Genomic DNA, 15,114 nt, shown 5'->3' on the forward strand with positions numbered 1-15,114 from the left:
TGAGGTCTTACTGATCTATATGGTTGAAAAAAACCAGACTTGATCAGCTTCCATGAAATTGTACCCCAGGACGCTCTAGACATGTGGGAGAGGAAGAAAAAGATTCCAGCAGCTATATGAAGCATTATTATATTGCACTACCCTTAGCAGAACTTGCTGCTTGAATGTTTCCCAGATATATTTGGATATTTTTCTTCAGTAATTTTCTCTCCATCTCTCCTGAAAGTTATGGCTCCTGCTAGGACATGTTTCTATGGATGCTGGCCAGCACCTTCCCTAAGTAATTATTTTGGGTGTTTGAGACTAGACAATGATATTCCACTGTGAGACACATCATAGATGAACCGGTTCTCAAACTATATCCATTGCTACATACTTGAAGCAGGGATCATTGGATAGCAATCAGCAATAGGAACCCTGCCTGATATTCCCTTCCTAACTCTTGAGATGAAACATGGTGAAACAATATAACTCTGGTCATTGCTGCTCCTACATCCAACTTAGCACCTGTTGTATTAGAAAGCATCATTATTGACAGCTGCAAAGCTTTTTCCTTCACTGGTATCCTCCTAAACAATGAGTTTATTCTGAAGACTGTGGAACACTGAGGAGGGAGTATATCACTGTGTGTTGTCCAGAATGAGAAGATTAAACTAACATAGCAAGATGCTGTGCAGATGTGGTTCATCTAATTTAGGACGTAAGTTTAAAATTGCAGTGAGAAACTTTTGTAGTTGGGAGCTGGATGCAAAATTCCCAATTAGTCACAAGCATCAAAGTCTAACTCATAGCTTAGATGTTGTCACTCCTTGAACTGGTCAACATATCTGACATCCCCTCCCTAACTCTGAGATGTGAAGACTATTTACAATGACATTATCCATGCACTGGCAGAAATAACATGTCACAGACCAGATATTGACTGACTATTTTGTTGATCTGCATGATACAGCTACACACTGAACAAATGCTACGTGCCCAAAGGACCTGTACATCTCTAAAGGACTCTACTCACTTTTTATAATCTATTGACTTTGATTGACAGATCTTCCTCCACCAAGAAAAATCTCAGCTATGTATGCTGGAAACAACCAGTTCTCAATCGAGTGGATGGAGCCAGAAAATCACATCCAGTCAGCCTCAGTGAAAGGATATGTAGTGGAATGGGCAGAAGTAAATGGCAAAGTTAATCTGAATATCAACTGGATTAAAGTTCCTCCTCAGAAACATTCAGCAACATTAACAGGTAAAGTGGGTCATTATTGTTTAATAAACAACAAATTTCTTCATCTCTGTCCCAGTCAAACACCCTAAAGGGTCATCATGTATTTTAATGACAGAATTCTATATGATAGTGCGAGATACCAGAGTTCTGTTCATTTTCAGATTTTAAGGTTCTCTATATCATGGGATAGATCTATACCCGTGTATTATGTGGCAACACTTCAAAGTGAGCTGTCTGATCTCTTGTTCAACTGGATTATTTCCCAATTAGTGTCAGGCAACAAGATTATGTGCTTTGACTATTCCAGCAAAGAAAGACCCTTACCTATTGTTGCTTTGTTCTACCAAGGATTGAAAAATCTGTTTGGGTAATCTTTATGTTTTTGAATCCTACTTTGACAGTTCTGACTGACTAGAAGGTTACTGTTAATCTTTCTTTTGTCACAGCTTTGAAAAAGAAGTGCGTAATCCAAGTTAGTAGGCCGAACTCATTCAAAAAGCAAAGTACTGAAGGTGCTGGAAATCAAACAAAAATAGGAAAGGCTAGCAACACTTGGGAGGTGGAATGTTTGAAAAACAGAAGGCAAGAATTGAATAGTGATGAGAGAATAGAGGACTGCTCCAAAGTATGTCAGAGGATGCAGATTAGCATCCTAAATGGACTATTGCCTAACTTGAGCTGCACAGCTGTAGGCCGGTGGGGAGCATTGTCTTCGTCACTGTGGACATGGCAATGGGCGGATTGAACATCATTTTCAGTTTCTGCTGGGCGGAGGGCCGGATAATTCAGTCCTCCTGTTTCTGTGTGGGCAGTAAATATACATCACAAAACAAACCAAGTGTATATGGCAATAGGTCAAGTGTATACTGAAAATGCACTGATTGGTATTCAAGTTGGAATCACATGTCAGAGTACAGTAATGTGGATGGGGTGGGCTGGGGGAAGGTACTGAATGGGGAACCAAGCAATCCCCCGGGAGTTTTTTAAAAATCACCGGCTAATTTAAGAGAAACCCGAGAAAATTTCTTAACAACTTCCTGTTCCAGAGACTATGTTGGCTGGGAAACACGATCTCCAAATGACTTGTATGTGAAAATATGTCAGTCACTCTCAGGAATTCATTTAGCTTTCTTTTCAATGTTTGCAGCAAATCAGCACACTCTGCATGAGCTAGCAATTTATTCTAGAGGTCGATGATCCCACAATAAGTACTTTCTTGCATCTTAGCTGTACGATTATGTAACTCATATCTATGTCACATGATCCTCCTTAGCCTGCTAGCTTGAATAGCAATTCCACATGGACTGGGTCTATTCCTTTCAAAGTGACCTTTCAATGCCTATACCTAACAAAGAATGAGTTACAGTGCGAGCAAATCATTTTTGACTTGAACATAGTGAAAATGTAGGGAAGGGGTAGCATATTTGGAGCTTGGGAAAAACAAGAGGGGGGTGGGGTGGTGGTGATTGGGTTCAGAAGAACAATGACAATAATAGCATTGACAAAATAAAAAGACACATGGGAGGGGTTATTATCACAACCGATGTTATTCACTGGGCAAGCCAAATCCCAGCGGGAAACTTGCCTTACTAATCATAACTTTTTTTTTGTATTTTGAAAGTGAGGGGAAAATTACTGATCCCAGAAACACAAAATCCGAGTAACACTTTTAGGATTTTAAAATTAAAAGATTTATTAAGAAGAAAAAAAAAATTACACACACAAGATTGAAATTACACACTTAAAGTCTTACAAAACAATATCCAAAAAACCCTTAGTCAGAATACACAAGTAAACTACTTGGCAACAGCTCCCATAGATTTCAACCATAAAATTTAGTAATATTACCTAAGGGAAAACCTGCTGTTACTTTAATAAAGTATGCCACATGACTTCTAGCTCTCTTCCTGTTGAAAAAAAACCGAAGTCCAGGAACAGACAGCTCTCCGAAAACTAAGACTTCTCTGGCTTGAAATTGAATGGCTGCTTAAAATTCACAACTTTTCTCAGCACCGAGCTGGTCTTAGGGCATTTCCCCCACACAAATAACACAACGCAACTAAACATCTTTCCTTAAATAAAAACAGAATTACCTGGTAAAACTCAGCAGGTCTGGCAGCATCGGCGGAGAAGAAAAGAATTGACGTTTCGGATTTCCAGCATCTGCAGTTTTTTGTTTTTATCTTTCTTTAAATGTCCATTTCCCCATTGATCTTCGACTCCATTGTTCTAAGCATCTCTTTGAACTCAATTTTTCCAAAACATAAAAATTTCTCATGTTTCCCTATTGCCTCCACTTTCGGGTAATATAAAACTTAATAGACCCTTGTTTACTTATGAAACTTTTGAAAGTTGCAAAAGTCCCTTGTCACTTCTAAACTCTCTTTGAAACTGAACAGCTGAAGAGTCAAGTTCTTATTTATCTTACAATGAAAATTTCAAACCCAACCTATTTACTCTTACATTCAACTTCACCATAGCCTCTCATTACAAATGCATGCATCTAGCTCCTTTACCTTTCATCTCTCAGTCCCCACAGACAAGATGTCTTTACCAACCTTCCCCTAGTTTAATTACATACACACTCTCAGCCTTCTTTATCATATTCCCAAAAATATTACATCCATCTTCATGAAGGTTACAACAGTAATAAGGATCATGAGCAATGAGGGAAGATAATTGAAGTGTTTAAGATGATTAAATGATTTGATAGGGCAGATAACAAGAAATTATTTCCTCTGGTGCAGGAGTTCAGAACAAGGGGGCATAACCTAAAAATTAGAGCCTGGCTATTCAGGGGTGAAGCACTACACACACACACACACACACACACACACATACACACACACAAAAAATCTGTTCAGTTTACAGCAGTTGTTCAAATTTCAAAACTAAGATTGATGGATTGTTTTTGTTATGTAAGGGTATTAAGCGTTATGGAACCAAGCTGGGTCATGGAGTTCAGATACAGACCAGCCATGTGGTCTAATTGAATGGCACTACAGGTCTGTGGGCCTGAATGGCATACTCCTGTTCCTATAACAAGCCACCCACGAGTATGCGAGATTCTAAAAGGTTTTCCCAGGATTTTTGCCATAAGCAGTCACACATTTCTCTTGTTTCCCCCCATTCTGTATATTAAGCAGATCAAAATACTTTTGGGTATAACTATTATGTACTGTATTACAGAAAATATAAAGCCCAAGACTTGTTTTCGGATCTCCGTCTATGCCATTTATGAAAGTGGGGCAGGAAGACCACTGTCAACTCAGAGCTACTCGGCCCAAGAAGGTAATTAAAGTAGTGGCAAAATTTAAACATTAGCTAAATAATTGACATGCGCTTATGGTAATGAGATGTCATTTTAATCAAGGTTTTAACAATTTTTTATTCAGCAGCACCACTGTCAGGGCCTATAGTCTTCAAGCACAATGCTGCTGTAATATTCTGGAAGAATATTCCACAAGACCAGAAAGAGGGCTGCATCGAAAGCTATGTCATCTACTTGCAGGAGGAGAATTCTGAGCTGCTCCCTTCAATTTATAGTATGTACATCAGCGAAATAGTGGTTAAGGACATAAGAAATAGGAGGAGGAGGCCATATGGCCCCTTGAGTCTTCTCCAGCATTTGATGAAATCAAGGGTGAACTTTATATTAACTCCACTTTCCTGCCCCATTGTTGCAGAGAAATTCTGTTTGTGAATGGAATTCAAGGTCTTAGTAATGATTAGAAACATTGAAGCTCGCAATCCAAATGGCAGCCAATCAGCCTATTGTGTCAGTGTTGGTTCTTTGCTAAAGCAATCCAAAACTAAATCTCATTCATAACAAAAACAAAAAAACCTGGAAAAACTCATCAGGTCTGGCAGCATTTGTGGAGAGGAACAGTTTGCGTTGAGCTTCACTGGAACAATGCAGCAGGCCAAGGACGGACATGTGGGCATGAGTGCAGGGTGGAGTGTTGAAATGGCAAGTGACAGGGAGGTCTGGGTAATGCTTGCACACAGACCGAAGGTGTTCTGCAAAGCGGTCACCCAGTCTGCTTTTGGTCTCTCCAATGTAGAGGAAACGACATTGGGAGCAACGAATGCAGTAGACTAAATTGAGGGAAGTGCAAGTGAAATGCTGCTTCACTTGAAAGGAGTATTTGGGCCCTTGGACGGTGAGGAGAGGGGAAGTAAAGGGGCAGGTGTTACACCTTCTGCGGTTGCATGGGAGGGTGCTGTGGGAGGGGGTTGAGGAGTAGGGGGTGATGGAGGAGTGGACGAGGGTGTCGCGGAGGGAATGATCCCTGCGGAATGCCGCCGGGGGGTGAAGGAAAGATGTGTTTGGTGGTGGCATCATGCTGGAGTTGGCGGAAATGGTAGAGGATGATCCTTTGAATGCGGAGGCTGGTGGGGTAATAAGTAGGACAAGGGGGACCCTATCATGTTTCTGGGAGGGAGAAGGTGGTGAGGGCGGATGCAACGCAAACTGGAGGAACAGCACCTCATCTTCCGACTAGGCACTTTACAGCCTTCCGACTGAATATCAAGTTCAACAATTTTAGATTATGAACTCTCTCCTTCATCTCCATCCCCATGCCTTTTCCGATCCCCCACCTTTTTTCCAATAATTTATATATATATTTCTTTTCCCACCTATTTCCATTATTTTTAAATGTATTTCCATCCATTGTTTTATCTCTACCTTTTAGCCTTTTACGATTGCTTCATCCCACCCCACCCCCACTAGGGCTATCTGTACCTCGCTTGTCCCGCTTTCTACCCTTAATTAGCACATTCCTTAGATAATATCACCACCTTCAACACCTCTTTGTCCTTTTGTCTATGACATCTTTTGGTTATCTCCACCTATCACTGGCCCTCTATCCAGCTCTTCTTGTCTCCCCCCACCCCCGCCACTTAAACCAGCTTATATTTCACCTCTCTTCTATTTTTACTTAGTTCTGTTGAAGGGTCATTCAGACTCGAAACGTTAACTGTGCTCTTCTCTGCAGATGCTGCCAGACCTGAGTTTTTCCAGGTATTTTTGTTTTTGTTTTGGATTTCCATCATCCGCAGTTTTTTGCGTTTACTAAATCTCATTGCTGCGTTCTCTCCATGAAGTTCTGAATTTTCTTCTGCTTTGAATATTTATCCAAGTTCTACTTTAATGATAGAACAATCTTTGCTAACAAACTGACCTCCTGTGGCATTGGACCCCAAAATTGTGACATTGAGCTGCTAACCTGGTCTCAGGTTATGGCCACTGCTCAGTCATTCCCTATGAGGACATGATCTAAATAAGTAGGCCTGGAAGTCAATTAGGTACTAATACAATTACTAAGTTCTTTACCTTGATAACTACTTGATTCTGCTACTTGCAGAAAGGTCATGTCATCTCAGTCAGCGAATAGATCCCCGTCTCTCTTTGTGCATTTTTAAGATGGACCAATTGCGTGTAATACAAATTGTGATATCTGAAACATAATGGAAAATTCAAAAACATACACACATAAATATGCCTTAGATGCTACAGTTCTGAAACTAAAAATCAGAGTAAAAAATAGGATGAAAGTAGTTCATTGTTTTATCTTGAAAATTACTGAAATCTAGTTAAGTTCTCATATTTTACAGGGGTGGGGGGTGAATTTTTAGAATAGTTGTAATGGAATATTTCTCCTACAAATTGTGCCCAGTGCTTGAGTTAAAAGATAAGAATATCCCAATCATGACTCAGAGTGACAGTTCTATCTCTGCCTCCTGCCACAATTGGGAATTTGAAAATCCCTTAAGTAGAGGTTTGTGCAATTAATTGGATTGAGGCTCTTGGCAAATCATTTCACACAATGTGCTTACAACCAGACAACAATGAGACTTTCATCACACTATTGAACGCTGGGTTCCAAAGGTCCAAAACAAGTTCCAAAGACAAAATGATTTTTTAAACGTACTGCATCACTCAATCCTTTAACAGCTACCTTTGATACATAGTGACATTTTGAAATGACTAATTATTTGAAATGAGTAATTATTCCTTTTATTTCTAAATGATTATTCCAATAGTCTGAGCAAATTTGTGGTCTTGGGTTACTACTTTTTAAAAGAAGAAATGCATTTTATTGAATAGTCACACAGTCTAAGTTGCATGACAAAACAGAAATGCAGTTTAATAACTATACTCATCAGTATTTCTCTCTCACTCATACATTTTTACATTCTAGAAAAACCTGCTAAAACAATTTGAGGGAGACAGTGGGTTTAATGAGCTATGTGCTGGATTGCAGGGAACCTTAACTGACAGGGCATATTGAAAGGTTTTGAACTCCCTCCCCACTATTTTCCACTCAGAAAAATCTGTACTCTTTAAAAAAGAAAAAGTACCCCAGTGAGTGTGAAATTCCCCTGCATGTGATATCATGAATGGACCCACATGCCACTAAACCTATCCGTGATGTCACAGGAAGGAAGATTTGAGACACAGTATCTACAAGCCGGCTGCCTCCAACTAATTAAGTTCATGTTTCACACTGGCAACTAAGAGTACATTGATAATCAGGAGTCAGGATGAAAATGGATTTGATTTAATGTATAAGATGAGTAGTGACATGCAGACACAGCACAAGCCCTTTGTACTGTACCAAACCACGTGATCATTGAATAAAATGTAGTTCAACTTTTTTATCCTCATGTCTCAAAGACTTTGAATGTGATGTTTGCAATAGTCAGAGATTAGGTAAGAACCTACCCTCAACTGATTACACTGCATGCCTCATGGAGACCCAAGTGAAGAAAAGTGAAAATAGATTTTAAACATAGACAAAAGCAAAATGCACTCACTGGATTCACTATTAAAATGCAAGAAACCTGGAAATGGGCTCCTCCCCTCCCTTCATGACTCAGTTGTACATCCACTATGTGGTCTTGTGAATAGTTATACAGACCAGGAAGCCCCAGATTCAATTAATGATCTGTACAGAGTTATCCAAGGTGGCAGTCAAGATGCTATAGTTTACCTCAGTGACCCCAGTTAGGAGAAGAGAAATAATTGGCCCAGAATTCCAGTTCAACTGATCAGGTTCACTGTTGGGTCACCACCAACCAGATAGAAGGGGAGAAATGGGGGAGATGAAAGAAAGTACTGCAGACACCAATAAAAGAACAATCTGGAATAGACTCATTAAGGGTCAATAACCTGTATGTTATTTGCTGTTTTGTAGGGCCTATTGACCCAACCAGCAGTAATTACACAATTCCAGATCTGAAACCTGGAACAGGATATATTGTGTGGATGACAGCAGTCACTAGAGCTGGTGAAGGGAAGACTGGAGAACAACACAGATTTTACTTCAGCCAAAGTAAGAAAGTGTAACAGAACTCTGAATGTTTCAAGTGTTACAATCCAGTTATGGGCCAATTACAATTAAAGGGAAATTTGAACACCTCGCTTTAACCAGTAGAACTTCATCACAAGATTTCACGTCTGAAACAAACATTATTGTATATGAAAGACAAAAAGAAACACTATTAACTTAAAATGGTTTATAACTACCTATGTTATGCACTCAGGTTTACTTCTTACCTTCCCCAGGAATTCGCTTATAAAACACATCAATCCTAAAGTTATTTACTGCTGTAGGGACCACCCATAAGTATGCCAGTTTTCTGGAGAACTCTCCTCAGCTCCAGCTATTCTCAGCAACAAAACTTTCATTTACCATCTCTTGACTGGATGCCTCAGTCCCTTGTTCTGGATACGTTTCCAATACTTCCCAAGCTAATCTGCTGGTTGCTTTCTTGCCACAAGATTCTGGGGACCACTGTAGATTTTTCCACTAGTTTCAAACTAAGCAATCTTCAAGTTTCTATTCCCCCACTAAAGTTCAAACAGATTAAATCTTGCCAGCATTCTACACAGTCAAAGATGAAGAAGTTGATTTTTTACTCTGCTTACAGTGCAGGCCTAAACACTCATTTGCTTTGGCTATCTATGCTCATTGAGCTGCAAACCACGAGGTCCTAACCATGTCAGCAGACTCTCACAGCAAACACCCAGATAAATGGAAACTAGAGAACCTTCCTAAGCTCCACCTACCTCCATAACGATGTACACTGGTGGCACTTTAAAGGCATGTAAATTATTTCACTCAGGGCCAGATTTCAAAATGTCTAAATGTTCATGTGAAGGATAACCACTTGGACGAGATCTCAGAATGTGACCATATTCCAGCATTGGTCAGATGTCTTTAGTGGTTTAGAAGGAGCAGAGAAAATTGGATGGACAAGAATAAACGGTTCTCAATGTTGTAAGGGGAAGTTGGTCAATATTTTGGAATTACAGACAGAATGAAGTTGGTCAATCTGAAGTGGTTATTCTGATCAGTGAATTGAAACTGAAATGTTCTTTTCCTTCAGGTATTCTTCCACATTCTGACAGCAAGTCCATCATAGTGGTGGTCATTGCAGTAACATTCTTGTTTGCTATCATACTTTCCGGATTTTGTTTATGGCAGTCAGTGAGAAACAGGTAAAACATCTGAAATTGTGGTCTACTCATTGCGATTATGTGAATTCACAAGTCATTTCCTTTCAAATGTAAACTTCACTACTGTTTCTGTTGTGTGTTAATAGCTTTGAATTTCTGTGACCAGGAAAGGACCTACCACAAATTAAAGAAAAATTTACACCAGTCTTTATTTAAACCTTTTCCACATAATACATATTTCAAACACTATTGCAATCAGTGCTTTACAGTCTTTTGAATCAATCAAGAATTTTTCCTTCAATTTTACCTTTGCTGAGTGTTACTGGCTAGTGGAGAATAACTTGCACTCAGTGGCAGGTTGTGAATGGCATTCACCACGATCCCCAGTTGATGGGAGGACAGAAAGAAATTCGGATTGGTCAAACTCTTTTCTTAAACTAAGAGGCTAGGGCTGGTTTATGCACTGTACATTTAAACTTGCAGGACAATGGCAGGGGGAACAGGAATGTGACTGACTAGATTGCTCTACGAGAGCCAGCATAGAAGCCATTGGTCTTCTTCTGTGCTATAAATGAATATGATGTTCAAGTATTTCTAATTCATTACTTTTTGTATGAAGTAGAAGTGCAGCCCTTGGAGGGTCACAATCCTTTCTGCATTAGCATACAGGCCCACACTCAGGCACAATGCAACAGCAGCAGGGCAGCATGATGTTCATTCCCCCAAGTTAGAACTTAGATGCAAGCACAATGTTAAAATTAGAATGAAGTTTTAAAATAAGGAAGAAAAATCAGACGATGACATGGGATGAAATTATAAATTTGTCCTGTGTTTCTGTCTTTCAAATGTTGCATCCATTGGAGTAAGTGGCAGGGAGCAGTAGTTGGAATAGAGCAGTGACTTTAGTTATTTATACAATATATTATAAATGACATACTTGTGACATCAGACTGTTGCTCATTACCCATCACCATAAGTTGGCATCTTTCCAAATTTGCATTCCTAGCTACCCCACTGAAATAAATGAAACCCATCACGGCTCCTCTTCTGTTCAATGTGCCTGACTGCTCAGAGCAGTGCATTATTAAAAGGTGAAAAGAGTAGGAGAAATAGCCTGATTTAACATGAACATTTCAGGAGTAGAGCTCATTTTCATTCCAGATACTTTTGCCCCTTCCCTTTTAAATGTTCCAACAGGCTGACATTCAGCCAATGCACCCAATTTTCCAATTCCAGTTTGGCAAGTGGCCTGGTGGGGAGCATGGACCAAGAATCAATACAGATTGGAGTCCACATTGACCTACAGTATCTGGGTGACAGCTACTTACAGCTTTTAGACTATTATAATTCAACTCATCACTGGTATAAATAGCCCTCAAACTGAAAGAGGTATTACAGAATGTTGACGATTAATGTATGTGGACATTCCTCAAGCTGGAATTGTATGAACTGAACTGAAAAAAAAGTAACTGATTTCACTTGCATTTCATATTGCTGCAGGATATGGTCCATTCTATTGAAACTCACATCTCAACTGTATGTGAGAAACATTCCTGATCCAGCTAACTGCACTTGGGCAAAGGAATATACTGCAATTAAGGTAACATGTTTGTTATAAGAACCTTCCATTCTATGCTAGAAAATACATTTTGCAAGCATTGGTTGGCATTGCGTCAGTAATTGTACATTTGGTGAATTCTTCTCTTTCATTTCCACTATGCTTTTTCTTCTGCATAAAGTGTTAAATTGAAGCCCTGTCTGTCTTCTCAGGTGGATGTGAAAGAGTGCACAGCACTATTTCAAAGATGATTGGGGACTGTGCCCTGTGCTATGGCCAACATTTATCACAATACAAAAACAGATCATTTGGTTATCACCATATTGCTGCTCGTGGGAGCTTGCTATGCTCAGTTTGGCTATTTCATTTCCTACCTTACAACATATTACACTTCAAAGCGCTTCATTGGCTGTAAAAAGCACATTGGGGTCATAAAAGACACTATCAAAATCCAATTCTTTGTTTCTTTATTCTACTAGGGACAGATTTTAGCAGTTCTTGGTCACTAGATGGAGCACTTTGCTAGTGATACCCACTCCAAACTTGCTATGGGTCAATGAGGAGTCTACATCCATTTGTAGCTGTTTTAATACCACTGTGGACCTCACATTCAGAAAGATGGAGGAGAATATTTGCCAAAATGGAAGGAAACTGACCAAAGCAGGAGGAAAAATTGAACAGAAATCACAGAGAAAGGCTTTAATAAAACAGATGGGGTAATAGTAAGGGAAGAGATGAACTGCATTCCTCCAGCTTTGGCCTCTTGTGCGGTCCCCTCAATTTCCCCTACCATTCACAGTCCTGCCTTCAGCTGTCTAGGGGGCCAAGCTCTGGAATTCCCTCCTCAAACCTCTCCAGACATTTCTTAAACCTACCTCTGACCAAGTTTTAGGTTGTATCCCCTAATATAAAATTAAAGAATAATACAACACAGGAGGCCATTATGCCTACGTGAACTCTTTGAAAGACCTATTACACCATTCCTATAGCCCTGCAAATTTTTACCCTCCTTTGGTTTTGTGCCTATCATACCCATGGTATCTTTGTTGTAATGTAGGGAAACATCGCAGCCAATTTCCAGACCGAGCTCCCACAAACATCAATGAAATAAATGACCAGATTATTTGTTTCAGTTGTGTTTCTTAAAGCTCCTCAAATAATGCAATAATGCAAATAATGGCGCTTTTTACATCCACCTGAGAGAGCAGACAGCTTCTCAGTTTAACACCTCATCCTAAGGTTGCATTCTTTAAGTACTGAAGTGTCAGCCTGAATTATGTGCTCAAGGTGAAGTGTGCCATTAACTGAGCCAGGCTGGCACTTAAGCAGAATGACCCGTTTTAAAAGGCTCTGCAGATACGATTGCTGACTTGAGTATGGAAGAGGATTGATGAAATGGAGAATAATTTCTACTCTAGCAGTTTGTCTATTGATTTTAAAAATGCCACTCTGGGGGTCAATACAGCACTACAAATGGTTAAACAGCAAAAAGCAACTCCTACTTATTGATTGACAGAGTGGCCCTGATTTTGCAATAGTAATGACAGCAATTTCTGGTATGTGGACATGTGCAGTTAATTGCAGAAATCCATAAGTTTTTCTCTTCTAATGAATTTTTTCCTAACCTATTTTAATCATCTGCTCAAACATTACTATCCATCACTGGGTTGGTATGCAGCCTTAGGGTTGCCACCCATATTATAATAGAGGTGTTTTATTCCAGCTGTTTTGGAAACATATGGAATATAAATCAGCGATAGATCATAATCTGAAAATCAGACTTTTGTAGTCACTATTGTTTCAAGACAACCAATTGCAAGGAAATTAGCAGTTGCCTGGGAGACACACACCTTCTTGGCTGTAAACATCTAGCCTGTCAGCAGAAAAAGATTTTTCAGACTGCAAAACATGACAGGGTCAGGTGAGGGGCAGGAAAGGGAAAAGCTATCTTAAAGAACCACTAAAAAATATATAAAATGTACTTATGGTTGGTTGCATCTGTTGATCAAATTTCAAAAGTGCAGTGTTCCTGAATCTGCTCACTTTTCTTACTGCAGAACAAGATGGATCTAACATACACTGACTTCCAAACTGGATTAACTTCACCTTATGAAGATCCTGAGACTCTACAAGTAGAGGAAATGTCACCTGAGCAGGAATGCTGCATCAATATGGAGATTGTTGACCAAGAACAGTGTAGCCTGCAATCCCTATTACTAATTCAGTCCACAGCTAGTCAATTGCACCAGAATAAGGAACTAAGCCAAGGAGATCTTTCACCTGGGAACAGTGAAGAGAACATTGTGGATTACAAATGCCAACTCCCTTGTTTATACATTGAAAAGCTGCCTTCTGTGGAAATTAACCAGGACCTCCCAGATTCAAACATCTCCATAATAAACCAAAATACTGGTTACATCCCCTCCAACTTTCTACATGTTACTGAAAACACTAAAGAGACGAATAGTGAATGTTTTGCAGACTCCTTTTCATTCGTGCCTCTTCCTTCCTTGGCTAGAATGGAAATCCCCTATGGAGGGAAACTGACATTAGATGTAGTGAAAATCGACTGCAGTTTGCTTGTGGAATAAGATTTTGTTAATATTCTTAATCTATCTGTACATAGTATTTTGAGAGCTTGCATTACTGACCATTGACTGCCAGGAAAAGTTTTTTTTTCAAATAACGAGCACTTCTTGCTCTTTTCCATCTTCATAACATCATGCAACATGTTAGGAAGGTTGCACATGTCTTTCACTGGATTATACAGGTTTTGTACTGCAAGTGTAAGCATTTGGGCCCAACTATAATGTAACAAAGGTTATGAGTACATAAATTTGTTCTATAAGGTGAGATAGCTGTATATCATTTATACTGAGCATTTTTTTTTGAACTGCAGAACTGCTGGCTGCAGGCAGCCTGAAAGCAAATGTTTGTTGTAGATTTTTTTAAAAGACATCATGAAGGTTTGCTCTAGTGCCATGAGGTAGTATTTGTGGACGTTTCTCCCCATTAATGATGGCATTGGAATATCTTAAATATAATTCATAATGTCAGTCAATGGAGATTTACACAAAATTAGTACACCTCGTTCCTCCAGCCAACAGTTTAATGGAGCAGTAACATTGCAAATCACTACAAATTGCTATTTGATGTCAGCCATTCTACCATTAGCCACACAAAAAAACAGGACCTTGACCTTAATCTCCCTTTAAGTTTCATGAAATTACTGCATTTTCTTTCTTTGCAATTGGTGCATGAACATTTCCTTAAGGTAAAAACCATCCTTGAGCTTGGCCTAAATAGCCAAGTGGTTATGGTACTGGGCTTGCAACCCCAAGATCAAGAGTTCAAATCTTACAATGGCAAACTATGAAACAATGTAACTTCATCTGAATAGGAACAGATGGAAACGTGTTTGTACTCGAAAGAGTTAAAAACCATCCTTTTCTTGTCCCATTAGCTGATACCTGCCTCTTTGCTTAGTCCACCAACTTCGCCAGTCAACAATGCTGAACCTTGACATGGTTTATTTCAAGTTTAATTTGTTCAGTCATTCAGGCTGCTTTCCTTCAGTTCCACTGCTAGCACTGTTGTAATTCTAGTCCATGACCATCATCTCAAGGTGCAATTACTAATGCTGTTCTATCCAAGCTTCCCTGCTTCCAGCCTCCATAAACTGGATTTCATGCAAAACAGGAGAACAGGGAAATGGTGGAGAAACTAAAATCATTTTACATCTGTCTTTACGGAAGATACAGAAAATCTCCCATAAATACTAGGCTACCAAGGGATTTGTGAAACTGAGGAACTAAAAGAAATTAGTAAAGATGCAGTACTCAAAGTTAACTGGATTGAAGGTTG

At 39.4% G+C, this 15,114-nt stretch overlaps 1 protein-coding gene across 5 annotated transcripts in view; it reads left to right on the top strand.

Moving 5' to 3' along the window:
• Positions 1-14,103, top strand: part of il12rb2 (interleukin 12 receptor, beta 2a) — a 45,692-nt gene extending 31,589 nt beyond the window's left edge. For 4 of the 5 annotated variants that reach the window (XM_041207514.1, XM_041207512.1, XM_041207515.1 and 1 more), the window contains 7 exons: positions 1,046-1,246; positions 4,415-4,516; positions 4,621-4,770; positions 8,428-8,565; positions 9,623-9,734; positions 11,193-11,292; positions 13,308-14,103. In XM_041207514.1, coding sequence (XP_041063448.1) covers positions 1,046-1,246; positions 4,415-4,516; positions 4,621-4,770; positions 8,428-8,565; positions 9,623-9,734; positions 11,193-11,292; positions 13,308-13,841 — 1,337 coding nt within the window. In that variant the 3' untranslated portion in view covers positions 13,842-14,103. The remainder of the gene's footprint in view (positions 1-1,045; positions 1,247-4,414; positions 4,517-4,620; positions 4,771-8,427; positions 8,566-9,622; positions 9,735-11,192; positions 11,293-13,307) is intronic. The other variant, XM_041207511.1, reaches the window with a different exon arrangement.
• The last annotated feature ends 1,011 nt before the right edge of the window (positions 14,104-15,114 follow it).

Source organism: Carcharodon carcharias, chromosome 16 (assembly GCF_017639515.1).
Source record: "Carcharodon carcharias isolate sCarCar2 chromosome 16, sCarCar2.pri, whole genome shotgun sequence".
In the NCBI taxonomy this organism is placed as follows: Eukaryota; Metazoa; Chordata; class Chondrichthyes; order Lamniformes; family Lamnidae; genus Carcharodon; species Carcharodon carcharias.